General features: G+C 35.4%; 1 protein-coding gene across 6 annotated transcripts in view; it reads right to left on the bottom strand.

Annotated features, from left to right (window-relative positions):
• Positions 1–19,528, bottom strand: part of IMMP2L (inner mitochondrial membrane peptidase subunit 2) — a 476,942-nt gene that overhangs the window by 435,001 nt on the left and 22,413 nt on the right. For all 6 annotated transcript variants that reach the window (XM_030015024.2, XM_030015022.2, XM_030015019.2 and 3 more), the window contains exon 3: positions 17,190–17,293. In XM_030015024.2, the coding sequence (XP_029870884.1) occupies positions 17,190–17,293 (104 nt within the window). The remainder of the gene's footprint in view (positions 1–17,189; positions 17,294–19,528) is intronic.

The following is a 19,528-nucleotide window of genomic DNA, read 5'->3' as shown; positions in this document are numbered from 1 at the left end:
TTGTCAGAGATTTCCAGTAAGTAGCTTCAGATTTCATTGGACTTAAAACGTCCACATCCCAGTTTCTGACTGTACATCTTATTTTGGCAATTGCTGTGCCAAAAACTTAATTTATAAATCTGTGTTTTAAAAGATGTTCCAGCTTCTTTCTACCAGAGCCCTCACCGAAGGACTTAATTTCAAGATTTATGGTGGCTTGCAATATGTTGGGACTAGGCCAGCTTTCACCTATTTGTTCCTAGTTGAAGGTACTGCTCCTTTTAAACCTTCCACACTTAACAAATATAAAAATTATTTTGTGTTTTAAAAGTGTTATGAATTTTGACTTTAATTTTATAATCTCATTCTAGTGCAGAATAAAATGAAACACAAACTTTTTTCTATATGGTGAGTCAAGTACTTCTAAGATGCATACAACACAGTGTCCTTACAACCATTTACCATATTTAATGGAACACAAGCCCTTATGTAACACTGATGTCTCCATAAATTCGTATCAGTAATTTCATGAAGTTTTTTCAACTTTCTTGCATCAGTTGGCATTCGATTTATCATTACTTATGCTCACTTCACAGGGCTACACTGCACTTTCCAATAGCCTACCCTACTTCAATGTCCAAAAGCTTTTGCTTAAAAATCTCAGAGATTATTATTGACTGTTATTTCCAGTAAAGCTTATCAAATAGGAAAGAGTTATAATACAGTGCTTAGTGGATTTACAACCAAATTGGTTATTAATGGGGACAGGTAGCCTGAGAAAGGAAAGGAACAGGAAGAAACCAGGAAAGAAGAAATGAAAAGGCATTATCTGCTCTGACAGATTCAAAGATTAAGTGATTATCCTAATAACCTCACTCACTTCTGAAACTGTTCCATACACCATGTTAAATGTAGGTATCAATAAAGGAACTACAGGTCGGAAGTTCGCATTAGAGTCAATACTATCAATGGAGCCTGGATTTTGATGTCCCACTTCTAATGTGTCTGCTTGAGTAGAGCTGAATCTGTCTCTGTTATGCTAATACACCAGCGTTAATGCAGTATACCATCAGTATACTATCAGTCAAAGATGAAGTTTGGGATTGTACAGTAGCCAAAGCCCCTGTACAAAACACTGTATGCTGTTTCAAAGAGCAAGAGCCTAAACAATAAGTATTTAGTTAAATATATATATGTATTTAAATGAAAATATTTCTTTCAATTCATCACTTGTGTGAGTACTTCAGCATTCTTTTTTAAACCCTCATCATAAAATACTGCTTGAAAATCCTCTTAGATCAATGTGGTGAGAATCTAATTAAATCAAGTTACTGAACTGTATCCATAAACAGTGGTTTTAATTCTGTCAACTTAGTATCACTAATGCCATCCATAAATTTTGTCATGTTTACAAAGAAACCATGAAAAAGTCACAGTTTCACTACATAATAAGTTATGCTCTCTTGTGTGACTTTAATGGGCTCTGTTAAGATAACAGCAGCCAGCCAATTTAAAATTTCAGGCTTCATTTTGTCAGCATCTGTGATCCAAGGGGTCATTCATTAAATGATGACCTTTTTTCTTCTGTGTGGTTTAACAGCGAGGAAGGAAGAGAAAAAATAAAATATTGGTGTAAATACAGGAAGAATAAGGAAGACCCCCAATATTATTTAATTACCTGCAAGTATAACTTATTAACAGATGCTTTATCACAACAGGATGAAAATTTGACTGTAACATTGAAGACCCTTGTTGGTCAGCTATTAGCATCTCACAAAAGGCGTCTCCGAGATACGTACAGTGAAGAGTAAGAGATGTCACTCTGTAATTTAAGATGTAACGTGGAAAGTATTTTTTCTTAGCATAAGTAAATTGCATGTAAATAATCCTTAAAATTGTATGGTGAAACAAATTCAAATAATTTCATTACTATTTGGTCACCTAGTTTAGGGACAGCAGTGGACAATTCATACAGAAATATCTTTTTAATCTAAACTAAAATCCATGGCATTTATTTAGCCCATCATTTAAAACAAAATGTCTGACGATAATTGATAAAAACTCATTTCTGGAAGCGCTCATTTTTCTCCATTGACTAGAGAAAAATTCTAGTGTGTAGGCTTGATTTATGATATCTAACTATTAAAACAATAGAGATAATTGGAGTAAGTTTAAGGCAGAAATCCCCCTTGAGGCAACAAAGAAATCTATGTGGAGTTTCTTGAACAATGACGCTCTTGTCCAAAATCAGCATCCTTAGGCATGACAAAATACAAATAAGAATAAAATAACAGCCTAGAGGCTTCATCCTTAAGGCTTCATTAGAGACTCTTCAAATGAAAAAAAAAACAAATCAAAAGATGTTATGAAGAGAGGAAACAGATTTGCTTGCTGGCCAAACTTTAACAGATGAACTAGTCTGTTGCAAGCACTGAAAAAGGAAAGTATTAATGTAACCTATTTGTTTAAGGAAGTCTGCAATGATAAAACAAAATAAAACCAAATCAGAAGTAAAATGAAGGTATCACACCTCCTTCTCTAGAATCTTTGCTGAAGAGACTCCACCAAAATGCAGTTAGGATCAACAAAAACAGAACAATCTCATGAAGTGTCGATCATATAACTTTCTTCTCCATGACAGGCCTGTTCTCGGCTTCCTTGTTTTCTCTCTGATGTTTCTGTACATGTTTATTAGGATTGGTTTAAAGTCACATGATTGACATCCTAAGATTTACACACTCAGATGGAGTGGGGGTTGAAAAGCAGTTCATTGTCCAGTAGCACACCATCTGTGGCTTGGGTAGGACCTCAGATACAGATGCAATCTAAGCACCAAAAACCATTAACCGGAGGCAAACCTAAATATGTGGTTCTTTAGCATCCCTCTGTATAAATCTCATAATCACATTGGTTGCAGTGCTACAAATTCCCTTCAGCTTATTAGCATCCTCCTGAATATAACAATCCAAAGACAGCCAGAAAACAACTTTAGAAAGAGATCTCATTTGCCTGTAAACACACAAGTCAGAATGATTATTTTTTTTAAAATCTAAATTGAAAAAACCCTCACATATATTTCCTATTCATTACTAAGACACTTAATAATCCCCATAACCAACTAGAAGCTTACCATTCTATGCGGCGGACCTTCAGCTGCTGCACGCACAATCTGATGAACGAGGATTTTGTTTTCAAATACAACACTGCATCATTCTAGGATCTAAAAAATTTATATACCATATAGACCATAAACACATCTATAAATCAACACATTAAAAGAGTGTAAATACCAGTCTTTAATCTTTGGGGTTTTAATAAACTGTAAAATAAATACATTTAACATTTTCCCTTTTGCTATTTTTTAAGTCTTCTGATTTTCTGAACTGGTTTAAAATATATATTGGATTTGGACCCTAAGGAGAAAAAGTTGAGAGTAATCTTTTGGGCTGTAGGTTGGAAGAGCAAGACGGGGATTACAGTCTCTCTTCTCACAGGCAATATGAACCTCATACGCTCTAAGGAATTATGACTACAGGGATTCCAAATCCTTTCACAGTCTGGATTCTCAGCAGCACCAACCATTGCTTTTGTTCCAAGTCACCCAGGGAAAGGAGAAAATGACTGACTTTAATAAAGAGCATACACATTTAAGAACTTTTGCAACGGGTGTGAGTGATATGCTGCAGTCATTCTGCAACTGCATGCCAACTGTTTCAAAATATGACCTCTATGTGTCCATAATTAATATTTCCCATATTATGTAATCTGAAATTAGTCTACAAATATTAGATACGCGTAATAAGAACTATTAAATTATTATGCAAGCCTCTTATTTGCCAGAATGTATATCACGGATACTGTTTTTTGTAATGATAATCTCACCAATTCACATCTGTTAATTTTGCTATTACAGTTCAAGAATTCCTAGTGTGGCTAATTGTCTTCCTAAGTTAAAGATCATTTTGAAAATCAGCTACTCATACCAGTCTGTATTTGTTCACCTTTTGTACTTGGATCAAACTTTCATAGCAATCCCCAAAATCAGTTTATTCTTAGAAAACACATGGGAGACTTATCAAGAACATATGAATGCAGGAATCGTAAACCTGTTGTGTTCAAAGTGTTTGTTTAAATAAAGGGTTCTTCATGAGATATAACATGAAAAATTGACTTTTATCTTCACGTAGATGAAGCTCATGACAAAAGTAGTACTGACGTGCTTTATTTGTTTACTTTGTCAACTGCGAGTATGAGACAAAGAGAAAAATAGTAGAATCTTTACTGAGCCCATTCCAGTAACAGTGATATTACTATTAACATATCATAAAGCAGGAGTGTAACTGGTAGATTAGAGATACCAAAATGGATTATTTCTCGCCTGAAGTAATGCTTTGTGCTAATAATACTAAATGCTCCATACATGTTGTCTGAATACCAGGGGCTGACACGTTTGCTAGCCCTGCCGCTACCACCTAGACAATGTACTTGTTGCTGCAATGCAATACCTCATGAGCTTCAGCAAACAGTATACAGCTGCACACAGGAATTGAAACAAGCCACACAGTAGAGCTAAATGTAGCTGCTAGCAGAAATTTCTAGAATGGCCCAGGAGGCCTTTTACAAATCAGGACATGAAGAGTCCCTTCAAATTTAAATTTCCCTTGGCAGTTAACTGCTGCTGCATTAGCAAATCTTGTGAACTGAAAAACTCTGCTAAGTTGCCTTGCACATAGTTATACTACTGAAATCCTAACCTCAAGTGTTAGAATCTTTGCATGCTCTAAGTATTTTCAAATGTGTCAATTCATTCACATACAGACTAGAGAGATATATTGTATTATACCTGTTCACTAACCACAGGTAAAGGCTGATTAAAACATACATAAAAACAAACACACACAAAAAACCTGTTAAGTGTTATAAAGGAGAAAAGGGGAAAACTATTTAGAATAAGACAGCTGGAAAAATGGTGGCAGATTTTAGAAACCTGGGAGACAACAGCTCCTAAATACTTCCATAAATGTCAACCCACTTTATGCATTCACAAACTCTGTAATGTCTTCCACATCAGAAATGGCCACAGGTTTACAAATGAGAACTGACCAGAAGAATAAAATTGGAAGGTCAGCTACTCAAAAACTCTCTCAAAGGTAACCACCGAGATAATGCCTCAAAAAGGATAGACCAAAAGAGAAATAAAGAGGAGGAAATATTCTATGCGAACATGCTCAGCTGTTTCAATTATCAAAACTAAGAAGCATCTAGACAAAGTTTCAGATATTAAGATGCACTTCTTTTCTGCTAAATTTGGGTTCAGACATTCAAAGGCCCTTTGTTTTGCTAAATCGGGTTTAACTTAATGTTAGCTAACACATTTTCACAACATCATAAATTTCTCCCAGTAAAGACTTATCCCAAGATTGCACCTTCCCATCACTGTCGGTTTTAGAACACATGGAATGAGGTGCCCTCTCTCTCAATTAAGCGGTAGTACTGCAGTCCTGCTGATGCACAAAAAGCACTGTCTGACCACAGGAAAGCATAAGGTTTCATGCAGTAAGGGTGACAAGTGTTAAGTCAACTTATTTAAAAAAAAAATCTAACTAACATTCAATATTACAGTCCGGATATCATGGGATAATGTAAAGGTCAAACATTGTCTTAGAAGGTCACAAGAGGCCCATGAAAGATTATTGTTCTTACAATTTCCTGTCTTTGCAAGGTATTAAAAATATGTCACGATAAACATACGTTAACTATACCAACAGCCCCCTTCAACTCTCAAAGGTGTGCATGCTGTTCCTATGAAGTAGTGGTTATATTCACCTAGAACAAACTATATTCTTTGTAAGTTTTACAAAGAAATCACAGCTCACAGTGAGTGAAATGTAGTTAACAACAACGTCAGCATTGCACATTCTATGGAAGCTATTCCTATTTTAATCAGAAATCTGAAAACATCTCATCAGAAGCTGTTTGGAACAATGAAGCTAAGTCTCCAATTCCGTCTCCTAGATTCAGCTAAGCTATTATCAATTAAGGATACGGAATATAATTTGTAATCAAGTTTCCCCCTTTAATGTTAAACAGATAAGCCTTTGAACTCAAGGGAAGTGCAAACTAATACAAATTTGCTGTAGAAAAAATACTACTGTCAGTGTCCTACAGGACTGAGGAACACACTGTGCATGATCACGCATTTAAAAACCTTCCAACAGTACCTCTTTACTAAGGTCAAACTCAGCACCAGTTTAAAAATAGACTGTTCTGAGGGCGAAGGGGATCTTATGCAGACGCGAACATCACAGCAGGCCTTCTGGGTGTACAGGATGCTATTATCTTCTGCTTGCTGACAGTATACTTCCCTTTATATGGCAAGACCACACTTCTCTCATTACGGTTGCCCTAGTTCTTGAAACATCAAAGTTATTGTTCTGAGAATGCCACTAATTTGTCCCTTAAAGCAAACATATGAACCAACACATAACATAAGAAATATGCTCACTATGTATCTCTTTTTTGCCTTAAGATATATACTATTAATTACCGAAACCCTAAATGGCATTATGCTACGGATCATGCTTTTACATGAACTATAATTTTAAGTTTTTACTTCTACCTTTTCCCCTAGTCCAAATTTCTGTTTATATACTACTTCTTTACATTTCACAAAGGTAGCCATAAAAGAAAATACCTATACTACCAGGGAAAATCTGAGCTGCGTGGCTAGAGACTAGCAGGCTAGATTGTTCTGCTCCTCATTGGCAGAGAACACAGGTCAAGTTCAAATCAATTTAAGTTCTATTTACAAAATAAATGAAAAAAAAAGATTCTTGTAGATTCTTCCTACATCAAGTCATTAAATTACAGCCATGACATTAAAATTTGTAGGTAACCCCTCTCTTTGCTTTCAGTTTTCTATCATATTAAAATTTTTGCCTTTAATTTAGGCATCTTTTATACTTTATTCCTGACACATTTCTCTCCTATTTACAGTCAAAATGTTGACCCTGTCCCTTATGAATGAATCCGGTCAGACTTAATTGAAAATTTAACAAGTGAGCAAACAATTACTTGTGTACTTTTCCAGGCTCCTCTCTTCACTTGGGAACTGCTCTCCACATACACTTGCAAAGCAGTTCCCTTTACTATAGTATGTTAAACATGACCCAATGTTCAGCCATCTGCATGCAGACTGCCACCCACCCCACTGATTTTTCACCACATGCATCTGCCTGAATCTACTCATTGTTTCTCCTTTAGAGAATTTACAATCTAGTTATAAAATCCAAATTCAATCTTACCATTCTCTGTATGTTCAGCTATTAACACAACAGGCTCCCGATGCATGACTGGGTCTTTTAGAAGCTGCTATAAGACACATATCACAACCACATCTACAGAATAAGAGGGTTTTACAAACTCCACTTCCATGCTATAAAACAAATTAAAACCATCATAATGCATATTGTAAACACTAACTGGTAATGTTGACTTCCAACTTTGAAAGGGTATAGCTATTATGTCTCATATCTTAAAAGTTCCATTGCTGAAATTCCACCTGATGTAGACAAACAGTATAATTCAGGTTGGAAGGGACCTCTGGAAGTCACGTTCTTCAATTGCTGGCCAAAACAGATGCAACTGCAAAGGTAGATCAGGGTGCTCGGGCTTTTGCCAGTCAAGTTTTAAATAGCTCCAAGGATGGAGGTTTCACAGTCTCTCTGGCTAATGGCTTGGCATTCTAATTCTGCTTTTTTTTTTTTTCCTTGTATCTGGTCAGAATGCCCCTTGCTGCAATTGTGACCATTGTCTCTCACCCCTTTGCTGCGCACCTCTGAGAAGAATTTGACCTCATTTCTCTGTAGCTAATCAACAGATAAACAGTTGACAACAGCAGTAAGGTCCCCTCTCAGCTGAACAAATATATATGCATGTATTTAAAGCTAAATTTTGTTCAACTGCACTTTCCAGGAGCAGCTGATTGCACATAAAAAACTAATGTTACATTCATGAATACAGCCTAATATAATTTCCCTAGAAAATACAGTGATGATGAGGTTAATTATCATTTTAAACCTGATAATTTGCCATTCCCTTGTTTTTGCCTTTGCTAACAGGCTGAAAAAACAGAAAACAAGGCCAAGACTGCTTATTACATGCAAAAATATTCACGTCCACAATATACTCAGCATAGGTCAAGACCCATGGTTTTTCTTCCAACTTCACCAATTAGATTGGAAATAAATATTTTTGATGTGTAAGCAGAATTCACTTTGTCAGCATATGTATAGTTCATTGAAAGATTCCTAGAAGTAACATTCTGCAGTTAATATTTATGGTTGCTCATAATACAACTGACTAAACTGGCTTAGGGGAAGTTATTACTAAAAGATATGAAGTCAGCTGTGGCAGTATTTAAACTATAATTTGTCCAAGAACACACTGTATGAAATATCCCGTATAATAAAATATCACCTCAGTATTTCCCAGATTGTACACAAAATAAAAGCAGCCTAACTGCACAAAAGGCTAAAATGTCTTTAGATATCTTTTTGTGCACTCAAAAACTACAGAACAAAATTTCATTTCTTTTATAGCTTATGTCCAGGACTTAAAAAAAAAAAAAAAAATTATCAAGCTTCATCACTTAAGAAAAATTACTGCATACTAGGTTTCAAGCATTGCTGACTCACATTACAATACCTTACGTACATTTCTCTGTTAAAGCTTTCATACTATTGCAGGTAACAGAACTTAGCATTGGAATACGCAAGCCTTGATGTTAAAGAAGGGTAAGCTGATCTCCAGAGTTGTTCTACAAAAGAGACTTTCATTACTCCCACTCTTTCTAAGTATAGAAAAACTTCTTCATAATAGAAGTTGATAGAGCATCTTTAGACCCAAAATGTGTACCATTCACGATTCAAGTAAAGCAATATGAAAGTAAGATCTTAATCTAGTGAGAAGTTTATCTTAAACTGAATCTAGTATTTCATCAATTCAGCACTCAGCATTTCATCAGTTCAGTGGAACCTAAGTTTAAGTCTTTGATATGTTATCTTCTCCAGGAATCATAGGTGGTGCATCGGCTTCCTCAAGTTCTTTACCTTCAAGGGAAGGAAATTACTTTCAACTATCAGTTTACTTTCAGTTTAACAATCCTTTAAAGCTTCAAGCTATCTGTTCAGCAGATTAAGTACACATTCAAAAATTATGGTCCATCTATACTTATCATAATCAAAAATACACTTGATATTTTCATTGAAGGATAACCATATGAATACCCATGACTTTTTTCATCCTATATCATCACCAATGTTCAGTCTGAATTTACTTAAGAAGGAGGTGTCTAATCTGAATACCCTATAGAGAATGACCATTGGATTCCCCATTAGTTGCTGAAACAACCATATTTTCTGCCACTTCCAGCAATGAGATTGTGTAGACTGTTTCACTGACTTGTAAAACCTTTCCTAGCTCTAGGTACCTACAAGCAATGCGAGTCATAAATAACCAGTATTTTCTTCTCAGCAGTTGGAAATGTACTGGGAAAAAATATATATCAAATATTTACCTATCAGAGTTGTCAGATTTTCTTACCATTAAACAAAGAAAAGTTTAGGAAAAATATACCGTTACCCTTCTGTACGTACATCACAGCATGCATTTATATCACCAGATTCTGCCTAAAGCAAAGCAAGTTCCTAGCATTTAAATTATCAATATTTCGAAAGGTGAAAGTGACATTTTTCTAAACCAAGGCAGGTTTCAAGCACCTTTCGTTCAACGTGACCTTCGCAGGGCAGTCAGCCATCACACTGCAAGGCAGAGCGCTGCAGGAGCAGAGACAGCTTTCCAGCCAATCAAGTCATGGCTGTGATTTCTGCAACATTTCAAGCAGCTGTCCATTTAGACCCAGGTTCTCCAACATACTATGACTGCCCATCATCAAGAATACTAGAAAAACCTATTCTATGCCATTCCCTTTTCTATTGAACAGAGGCAGGTAAAACTTATTTCATTTGTTAGAATAGGTTTTTTCCCCCCCTTCTCTTCTTCACATGTCTGATCACTAAAAAGTGAACTAAAAATAATTGAATTGAGTGTACAAATAAATTAATTTTGGTTTGAGATTGAAAATTACTGTTAACAGTCCTCCTTCAGCAGAACATAGGTCCGCCTCATGCATTAATTTGCTGCTAACACCTTATCTGATCATCTTACAACAGAACCACTTTTTCCTCCCATCTTGCTTTCCAAAGAATCAGACATATATATATTTGGATGAAACTTCAAATGTAATTTGTTTTTATTATTCACATCCTAATCTGGCTGAGTTGCAACATAACCATAACTCACAGTTATTCCAGTGTAAATACAGATGGGCCAAGAAACAAAACACTTAAAACAAGGAGTACAGATCTGTAGATGATCCTGTATGGAACAGCTTTAATCTTGATGCTATTGAATTGGTACTGAGGTTGGCAAGGTCATAACTTCCCTCCACTTTCACTAGAATACGTCTTAGAGAAATTTTACGCTACTTATCTCAGCAGTAAATTCAACCAAATATCACAGACTGTGCATCTGATTTTAATTATTTTTGTCAAGTCTCTCAATGCTGCATTTTAAATGAAAAGCAAAGACTATATGCAGCAAAAAAAAACCAAAACCAAAACCAACAGCAAAAGACACAATAATAGCAATTTATAGTTTTTCCAAGTCACACCCTTCAGCCACTGTAAGAGCAATACCTCAGAGAAGAACTGATGGAATTATCTTATTAATAGTATTAAGATTAATCTATTTTCTAACTAATAGGAATTCACATTTTAAACAGAATTTCTGACAACCATACTGATGTCCATAAATTTATTCAAGGGATGCTAAGTAGAATAAAAAAACTGATTCAGATAATGGTCTCCTGTTATTAAATCTCAACATTTGCTTTTAGAGCCAAAATTACTGATCTCATAGCAAGGTTCTAGATCCACTTATATCCTATCAAGTACTTGGTGTAGATTCAATAATTTTATCTGATTTACACTGCTGTCACAGAATGACAATTTCTTCTTTTTTAATTACCCATTGGCCACATTCTGGTTTATGTTAACTTAACATATGTAAGCTTAATGTTTGCTTTTGTCCGATCAGCTTAACTCAGTAATCAATGAAATGGTTTTTATTAAACTTGCAATGTAGATTCTAATAGATACTCTAATAAATATTCAACAAGCAACAATTTGTTTCTTAATTCAATAGCAAGGTACTTAATGCAATAGCAAGACTGATAAAAATCAAAATCAATCAGAATACGAAGTTCTCACTGGTACCACTTACAACAATACAGTTGTCTTCCCAATCAACTAACACCTCTTTTACAAATGGCCCAGGCCATCTAACTGACTTCCACATCATCAACCATCATTAACTTTTTAGAAAAGAAAATATATTTATTTTTAATTCTCCAAATTGCAATCTGACCACTAAAGAATCTCTAAGCCATAACATCCATGTATGTTACTTTTTGGCCTAAGGATTCTAGCCAGACTGTCTCCAGCAATAGTTCTTGCAATCAAATCTTGTAAACTTCCTACTCATATGCATAGACTTTAAATTAAATAACCATAAATTTAACTACAACTTCTTTCCTTCACAACTCCTCAGTTTCCACAGTATTACAATAATTGCCTACTTAAACCTATCCTGAGCGCTTCATAATAAAACCAGGCATCATGTACAGTATCTGAAAACTTTCTTTAGAAAATGGATTTTACTTGCTTTAAATACAGAAGATGCAAGTCTTTCTTTCACCAACAGTATTAACACACTCATATATAGTATGATATCTACTCTAAGAATAGATTGTAACACAGACAATAAAAGTAGAACTACATATTTGATTTTTATAAGGAAAAGACATGGCGGGGGGGGGGGGGGGTCCCAACTAAAAAAACAGAATAGGAAAAGATTTTCTGAGGTCACTGAGGCACAGAAAGTAAAGTGATTATTTAGCTTCTATGTCAGCACAATCTCCTTTGCAGTGTCCTACCTGCCAAAAGACAGATGACTTGGTACAGGGACCTAAGTACAAACAAAAATAGAATAGAAATTGGAAGACTTAAGAAGGTCAACCAGAGGTATCCGTAAAAGGTTGTTCAGTATTTTAGTCAGAAAGAAGCTTTCTTAAAAATAATACAAGAACCATTAAATATCCATTCATGTTACATCTATCAGAATTTAGTAGAAAGTCTATTCATAATTACAACTACTGATTCAAATTCAAGGCAGCTCCTTCAGTAAGTACCTTCTTACTGATTTTTATTTTACTAGGCTAGTCTTATTAATGAAATTCCAATTAGTGATGTTTTATGAATAGTATGTGTTCACTTTGTACCATTTGAGAACTCTTTTGTTTCCATCAACTGAACAGGACCACATTCCTCCAAAATTTCGATTATTCAGATTTGTGTGAATAGGCTGAAACTTGTTGAACTATCACATAAAATCATCACAGCAACTATCTTTTCCAATTCTCATTTCTGAACAGGTGTCAGCGAGGGACACAGCTGCAGAGACAACCTGACATGCAGTACTTTGATTCTTCCTCCAGAATGCTGATTTGCACTGAATTCTTCAGAACTCAAACACACATAACCTTACACAAAAATACTTAGCAGTTACCAAAAGTAAGGGAGTTTGCCGAAAGGTCTGAACATAATCTTACAGTCAGAGGAAGCAGTGACAGAAGCCACTTAGTATCCTTCATCAGGACAGGAGATAGGAAGTATGCTTTTTTTTTTAAATGTCAAGGAACTTTCTAAGTAAAAAGTTGGTTTTGTACTTAAAGCAGTTATGCTTCTATATAAGAACTCACAAGAAGCTAATAAAATATACATTTATTTCCTTATTATAACTGACCTTTAAAAGCATGTTTTTAAACATACTGCCCATTTTCATTTAGCTATTATAGTTCAAAACTTTAGAAGCATGTTACCATTCAGAATGTACAGAACAAACAGCATTGGTTCTCAATCTTTTTCCAGATTAAATTAGCATAGCTATTTTTATTTAACACATAAGCACACATTCTAAATTAGAAATGGAGGGACACCTGACAACCTACCCAGCAAGTAGGTTTCCACTCTCAGTCACACCTTGGAGAAGGTGTTCTCTCTATTACAGAAGTAACACAACCTCCAAAGGCTAAAATTAGTATCTGTGAATATTTACAACCTTGAAATTTCATCATTCAAAAATCTAACAACCCAATTTATAACGCAGTCATTGTTAACTCCTTTGCGAAAAACCTATTAACCAAGTAAAGAACAAGACAATGTCCAAACCTTTATTTATCTAAAAAAACATTTAAAATGTCTCAAATAATACTGTTGCGTCTTCATTTCATAAGCTTCCTTAAATTTTGTCATATCGATAAAATACCCATTCTACATACACACGCTAATTTTGCTATCTTCTACATACTGCAACAACTTTTTTCGACATTAAGACAGGAATTTTGGAATAAAAAGAGGGCACGATTTTACAATCAGGATATAAGGTTTTCAGCAGAGACGAGCAAAATTAATTCCAGACCTATAAATCCCTCTTTGGCAACTTCTTTTTATAACAATGCCTGCTTTTGTACACAGTAGAAACCAAATTACATATAGGTAAGTTGGCAAAAATGTCCATTAATACACAATAGAAAAGCACTATCCCCATTAGTACCAGGAAGTGCAGCTGCAGAATATATTCCCAAGGACCTGCACGAGTTGTACAGCCCCCACTGTGATGCATACTGCTACAGCTACAATGCTGTTGGCACTCAAACTTTACAGAGTAAAACCGGCTGGGAGAAGCCTACTCATCTTATAACTCATTCTGCAATATCTGATAAAGTACTACATAACTGTTGGGATCTACCTCAGCAGAGCTCTTACAAAACAAAATGCCTGTTCCACCACAAAAGTTATTGCAAGATCAAGGCCCGCCTGGCAAAAATATGCATTATTTATCTTTTAAAGATGACCTCATGTGCCACATGACTACTTTCTCTCTTTGAAGACAAATAAACACATTTCCAAAACAAAGAAAATAACACACTTTTTTTTGCGTCTGTTTAAGACATGCAAAGGTAGTATTCTGGAACACATAATAATGGAAATTATTTAATTTATTGAAAAATATTCCTGTTTTGATTTTTAACTGTAATATAGCAGTATCTAAATTAAGCACTCAAGCAAGTGATCAAATTAAGGATAATAATTTCCCTTAGTTCTGAGACAACTTAAAATTGAGAGTTCAAAAGTCAGAACATGTAACATTGAGCTCTCTTAATTCTGGTTTCAGGAAGGATGAGTTCAAGCTGAAAGGAAAAACGTTAACTTAAAACATCTTCTAAAAAGCTGAGGTAAGATTTAACTGTTTGTAAAACACTGAACTGCAAGTAAACAAACCATTCTTTGCTACCAACTATTCTCTCCATTGGTTTTATCTGACTCTAATTTTATACTTTTAAGGACTAATGCCATTCTAGATATTATGTCTAAACCCAGGTATATGCACATGCATGCACACACACTGGCTAATTTCACAGCTGAGGTTGTGATGCATAGTTACTTCTACATCAGATGCAGAGACAGGGATGACAGAGACACATGACACATGTTTCCATACACAAGCAGTCATCATACCTTAAGTAGTCATAAACACCACCAAGTGCTTGGGGACAGGGTGCTCATTTGTAACCAAAGTCAGCAAATAACAAAAATACATAAGTTCATCAAGAACTAGATTGGACAAGAGAGGAAAAACTTTCGAATCTGCAAGCAGTATCACAAGCATAATCACAGGCTGATCGATCCTCCCTTGGGGCGTCCAGGGCCACCAAGACTAACGCATCTCTGTGCTCCAAGGTTTGGCTGTTGGCCATCTACTTACACTGGACTTTGCCAGCTGGGATCTCAACAATCCCTTTTAAGAGGTGTGATAGAAACAGCACCCATGCAGAATGACACAGTATTTCTGATGGTATGAAGAAAGCAAAGAGCTTGGATGGCCCTGGTCAAGAAATATTTGACCTTAGCTCTTGTTCTGCAAAAGACCACCCTCCCACAACCTCATAGCTATTTTCTGCTATGACTTGGCAAAGAGGAGACAGTGGATAAATGTTAAGCAGCCAAGCAGGATATGAAAGCAGGTTTACATATCCATCTGCCTATCTCAGTCACACCAACATTTTCTCATCTGAATTTCTGACAGGAACAGAGAAAGCAGCAGCTGATGGAAGACTGGCCTTCCCTGTTCATGCCTTGCCTAAATCAGCCAAATCCTCTGAGGACCTCTGAGTAAAATTCATGCATATACATGGGATATCTATTCACTAGTGAGTTACAGAAATCATAGGTAAACAACCAAAATGAAAAGGATAAAAATATTAACCTGTTTACACAATAAAAGCCTCATGAACCAAAAGTTAAGTCTCAAACAACTCACGTGGGTACAAAATCACATCCAGATACTATATCCTGCAAGTCTTTACAACACAATTAAAAACTTCACATCACAATAAGCTAGTAGGCCAAAGCTGCTTCTCACAAACCTGTATCATAAAGTACTTAACTTAAAAGTTGTTACTGATATATAAAATATCCTTCAATATTTTCATATCAAAACTACTCAACAGATTATTTTTACATTGTTTAACTTCCTTTGTATTGTTCTTAACGTGCTTTTTGAATTCTCCAGTCTGATTATTCAGTGTACTTTCCCAAAGATTAAGAAAAACCTCAGTACAATGCATAAATACAATGTGACTTCTTCCATGTGGGTGTATATGAGCTCCACCAATAATAGGCAAAATTTCCAAAATATACAAAAAACCCGCAGCATCTAAAATATTAGTTATCATGCCCAAACACACAGCAAAGTGAAAGCAATCAATGCAAATGGCTCAGATGGTAGCACAAACCTTCAAGAAGTATAATAAGAATGAAACTATTCATTCTGTGTTCTGATCAGACAACATGCTCATCTTCTGTTCAGTCTATTAATTACTAATCAGTTACATTCACTGTTTTAAACAATCACCAGAGCATGACTTGGGCAGAGGGATGCACACACAGGCAGAATCAAATTTTACAAGCAGTCATTAAGTGACCTGAAATTGGAGTCCTTTTGCAATATTAGGTGTTGCAAACATGAATAAATGCATAATTGCAGCTAGACCATTTACAGAAGATCTTACATGCCAGACAATAAGACAGACCATAAAGTAAATTTTAAGTTTCTAACCAAAGACAACTACATGAGAGAGTTTGCTTTAAGAGCTGGTAGTGAAAACTGCCATACAAATTACCACTACAGTAAGAGGTAGGCAAAAAAATGGGACAATCAGAAGAGATATATGACAAAAAGGAAGCCAGATAATATAGTTTCCAAAGACAATTCTGTTATAATCTACATATTGTGCATTTCACTTACAAAACTAAAACTTTAAGCTTAAACTATCCAAGCATGGAGCATGAGTATGTATTGCATCATTGTGTCAGTTATGCACACTTTGACATTCCATTTCTATATTACATTAAGGATGAAATGGAGTTTCTGTCCTCTGTTAGTCTTGAATTTTTTCAACAGCGAAACACTGCCACCTTTAGGCTTGATACATAGACCTCCCCATTACAACTGTAAATTTTTTTTTTTTTTTTTTTTTTTTTTTTTTTTGCTACATTTGTCCTTTATGGAGATGGTTGAATTCCTGTGATCTTATTTAGAATTTTATTCTGTAGTCAGATTTCTCCAGAGGGGAAAAAAAAAGTTAGTATTAATCGGTAAAGAAACACTATTTTTCTCCCAAATATGAGTGCATAGCCAAACAACTTAAAAAGTATACTCCATTAAGCCACATAATGTTTTATCTATTTTCTCTCATCTCACAGCTCTTTTTACTTAGCAGTTTCAGTACGCATATATACCATATCACATAATATCTTACACTGCATTCCTTTCAAGTAAAAACTTGGTAATGCATTCTTTGAACATCCGAGTTTTGAAAACTGATTACAGGAATAACAATAATGCATTATTAAAAACTTTATGTTCCTTGTTCATACACATACTTACAGTATTCTAGATTAAATATTAAATACTGATGGCTCAACGTTTATATAAGCATGTATTGAAATGTATGCAAAATTACTTACACCAATGACACAATGTCCCCACGTTGTACATCATAATTTCGAATGCTCCAATGGTTTAAGAGCACTACATCAGATGCTTGTCTTCCCCCAGGATTCAAAGAAGGCTGAGAGAAGGGGAAAAAACAAACAGCTTTAGATCTACATTTCCTCTATGAATCTTCTACCTAACTCGCATTTCATCAACAGGTGAAATCCATTAAAATCAGTAAAAACGGACCCACTTACTGTAAGAGGACTAAGAATCTTATATTCTGGGAAATACGTTTCTTTACTAAATGCCATGTTAAGTGTCATTAATTTATGACAAACTGCCATTCACATCTTTCAATGCACTACTCCATGCAAATTAAATTACACAGGATACATACTTATGACAAGCCTGATGAAAAGAAGTGGTTGCCTTTACTGCGTATCATTTAACATTAAAAACAAAGGAGAACCAAGAATGCTGATTCCCAGAAAAAGCAAACTTTCTGCAGGCATCTTACTTCTTATACAAGCATAACGCACTAAAAAGGAAGTGCATACTTGTAACAAACTAGTCTCAGCACCCGTTGCAAAGGGAAGAAGCAAACCCTGCACCTACAGCGTATACTGACACTGCCAGTAAACGTGAGCCTTCCATAACAGGATACAAAGAGCATGAACTCTCGCAGAACCATACAGTGAAATGAAACTGTTCACTAAACTCAACATTAAAATAACCAAGTAATTAATTAGTACAGAGTATTAGGAAGTACATAGATACATACATTATTATTTTGTGTGACGTGATACAAAACCAGGGTACCTGGTCAATGCTGGCTCTCAGTTAACCCATCAGAAACAGCAGAGGAAGGAAGTAGCCCATCACAGTACTGTCTTCATTGATTTTTGCAGGGGTTATTTCAATACAAATACTCCTTTTACTAGACAGAAAGTATTTAAGACTAATCCAGGCTAAAGTCTTTTGATAGCTCATTTCTCAATCAGCTTTTTCAGACTCTTCAAATACAATTACGGTATCTCCAAGTTGGCCAGCAGATGACCTCTAATTTAGACTCTAGAGTTAGGTGACATATGTAATAAAGCAGAGTGTTTAAACTAGGCAGCCCCTCATTTACCAGTATGATAGCTGCAATATTTGCTAAAATTTGATTATTTTTTTTTTTTAAGGACAGGTTTTCAGTGTTCACTTTACAATATAACTTGGCCCTCCACATGTACCACGAGACTTTCACTGCTGAGATTGCCCTCCCCAGACTGATTGTACCTTTGATGAGCAAACCAATCAGGGTATGGGACTGAAATTATCTGTTCTCAGCACAAGTAATTACACAGTGTTAAATTCCATTCTATTTTAATTCAGTAAAACTATGCTCCCAAACCAGGATGGATACTTAGTGTTTATTTTTAACTTCAAAAGCGATTTAAAAGTGCTGATTTCTCTTTACTACAATTTCCTCATTCACCTCTTCTTTGCTAACCAGATCAGTTGATAAACACCTACTTCAAATGGGAGTTGTGAAAAACCAGCTTTTGAACGTGCAAGAAGTAGTAATGTGCTGGGGTCCTGAGTAGGTGTAATTCACATGAACAGCAAGGAATACAATAGGTCAAAAGAATAAGTATGTCTGGGTGGGGAGAGGGAAGTGACACAACAGATTCAGTTAAACAGCAAACGAGGCTAGTTAGATTTTGAGCCATGGACTATAGGGCAAATTTCTAGTCAAGTAAGTCTGTGGGTCAAAGCACATCACCTTAACATCCACAGAGATATGGTCCAAGTTTAAGCTATAAATATATTAACACTCTTCGCTATTTTATCTACTAGAGTCTATGCATTGCAAGAGCCAGATAAATGAAAACCAGAAGCTGATTAGCAGATACTTGATTATTATTTTTTTAATCACGATTTTCCAGAATGATTTTCCACCTTCATAGCATCTTCCACCAAAGGATAGTATCTTTACATACAAATTATTTACATACAAATTCACAAACAATTCACAGTCATACTTATTTTAGCAAATGCAGGCACATATGGGCCAGAAGCTAACAACAATACTAAATATAAGGCAAGGAGGCTGATCTTACAAAGCAGGAATCATACATATGGTATATTCTCACAAAGTAAACTGCTTGGCACTCAAAAGCATCTACCTTAAAGGGCCAATAGAGAAGGTCAAAACAAATGGAAATTTTAAACCCACTGCTCCAAAAAATAATGTATTTCACACCTGATACTTAGAAAATATTTACATGAGTGTTTACAAACTTTTCCTCTCAACTAAATCCACAGCAACTTCATCTTACAGAGAAATACACCAGGTTGTTACAGTATTGCCATAGTTGCATTA

The sequence above is a fragment of the Aquila chrysaetos genome, chromosome 5 (assembly GCF_900496995.4).
Source record: "Aquila chrysaetos chrysaetos chromosome 5, bAquChr1.4, whole genome shotgun sequence".
Classification (NCBI taxonomy): Eukaryota; Metazoa; Chordata; class Aves; order Accipitriformes; family Accipitridae; genus Aquila; species Aquila chrysaetos.
The sequence above is the reverse complement of the archived record's forward strand: the minus strand, read 5'-3'. Positions and strand labels throughout refer to the sequence as shown.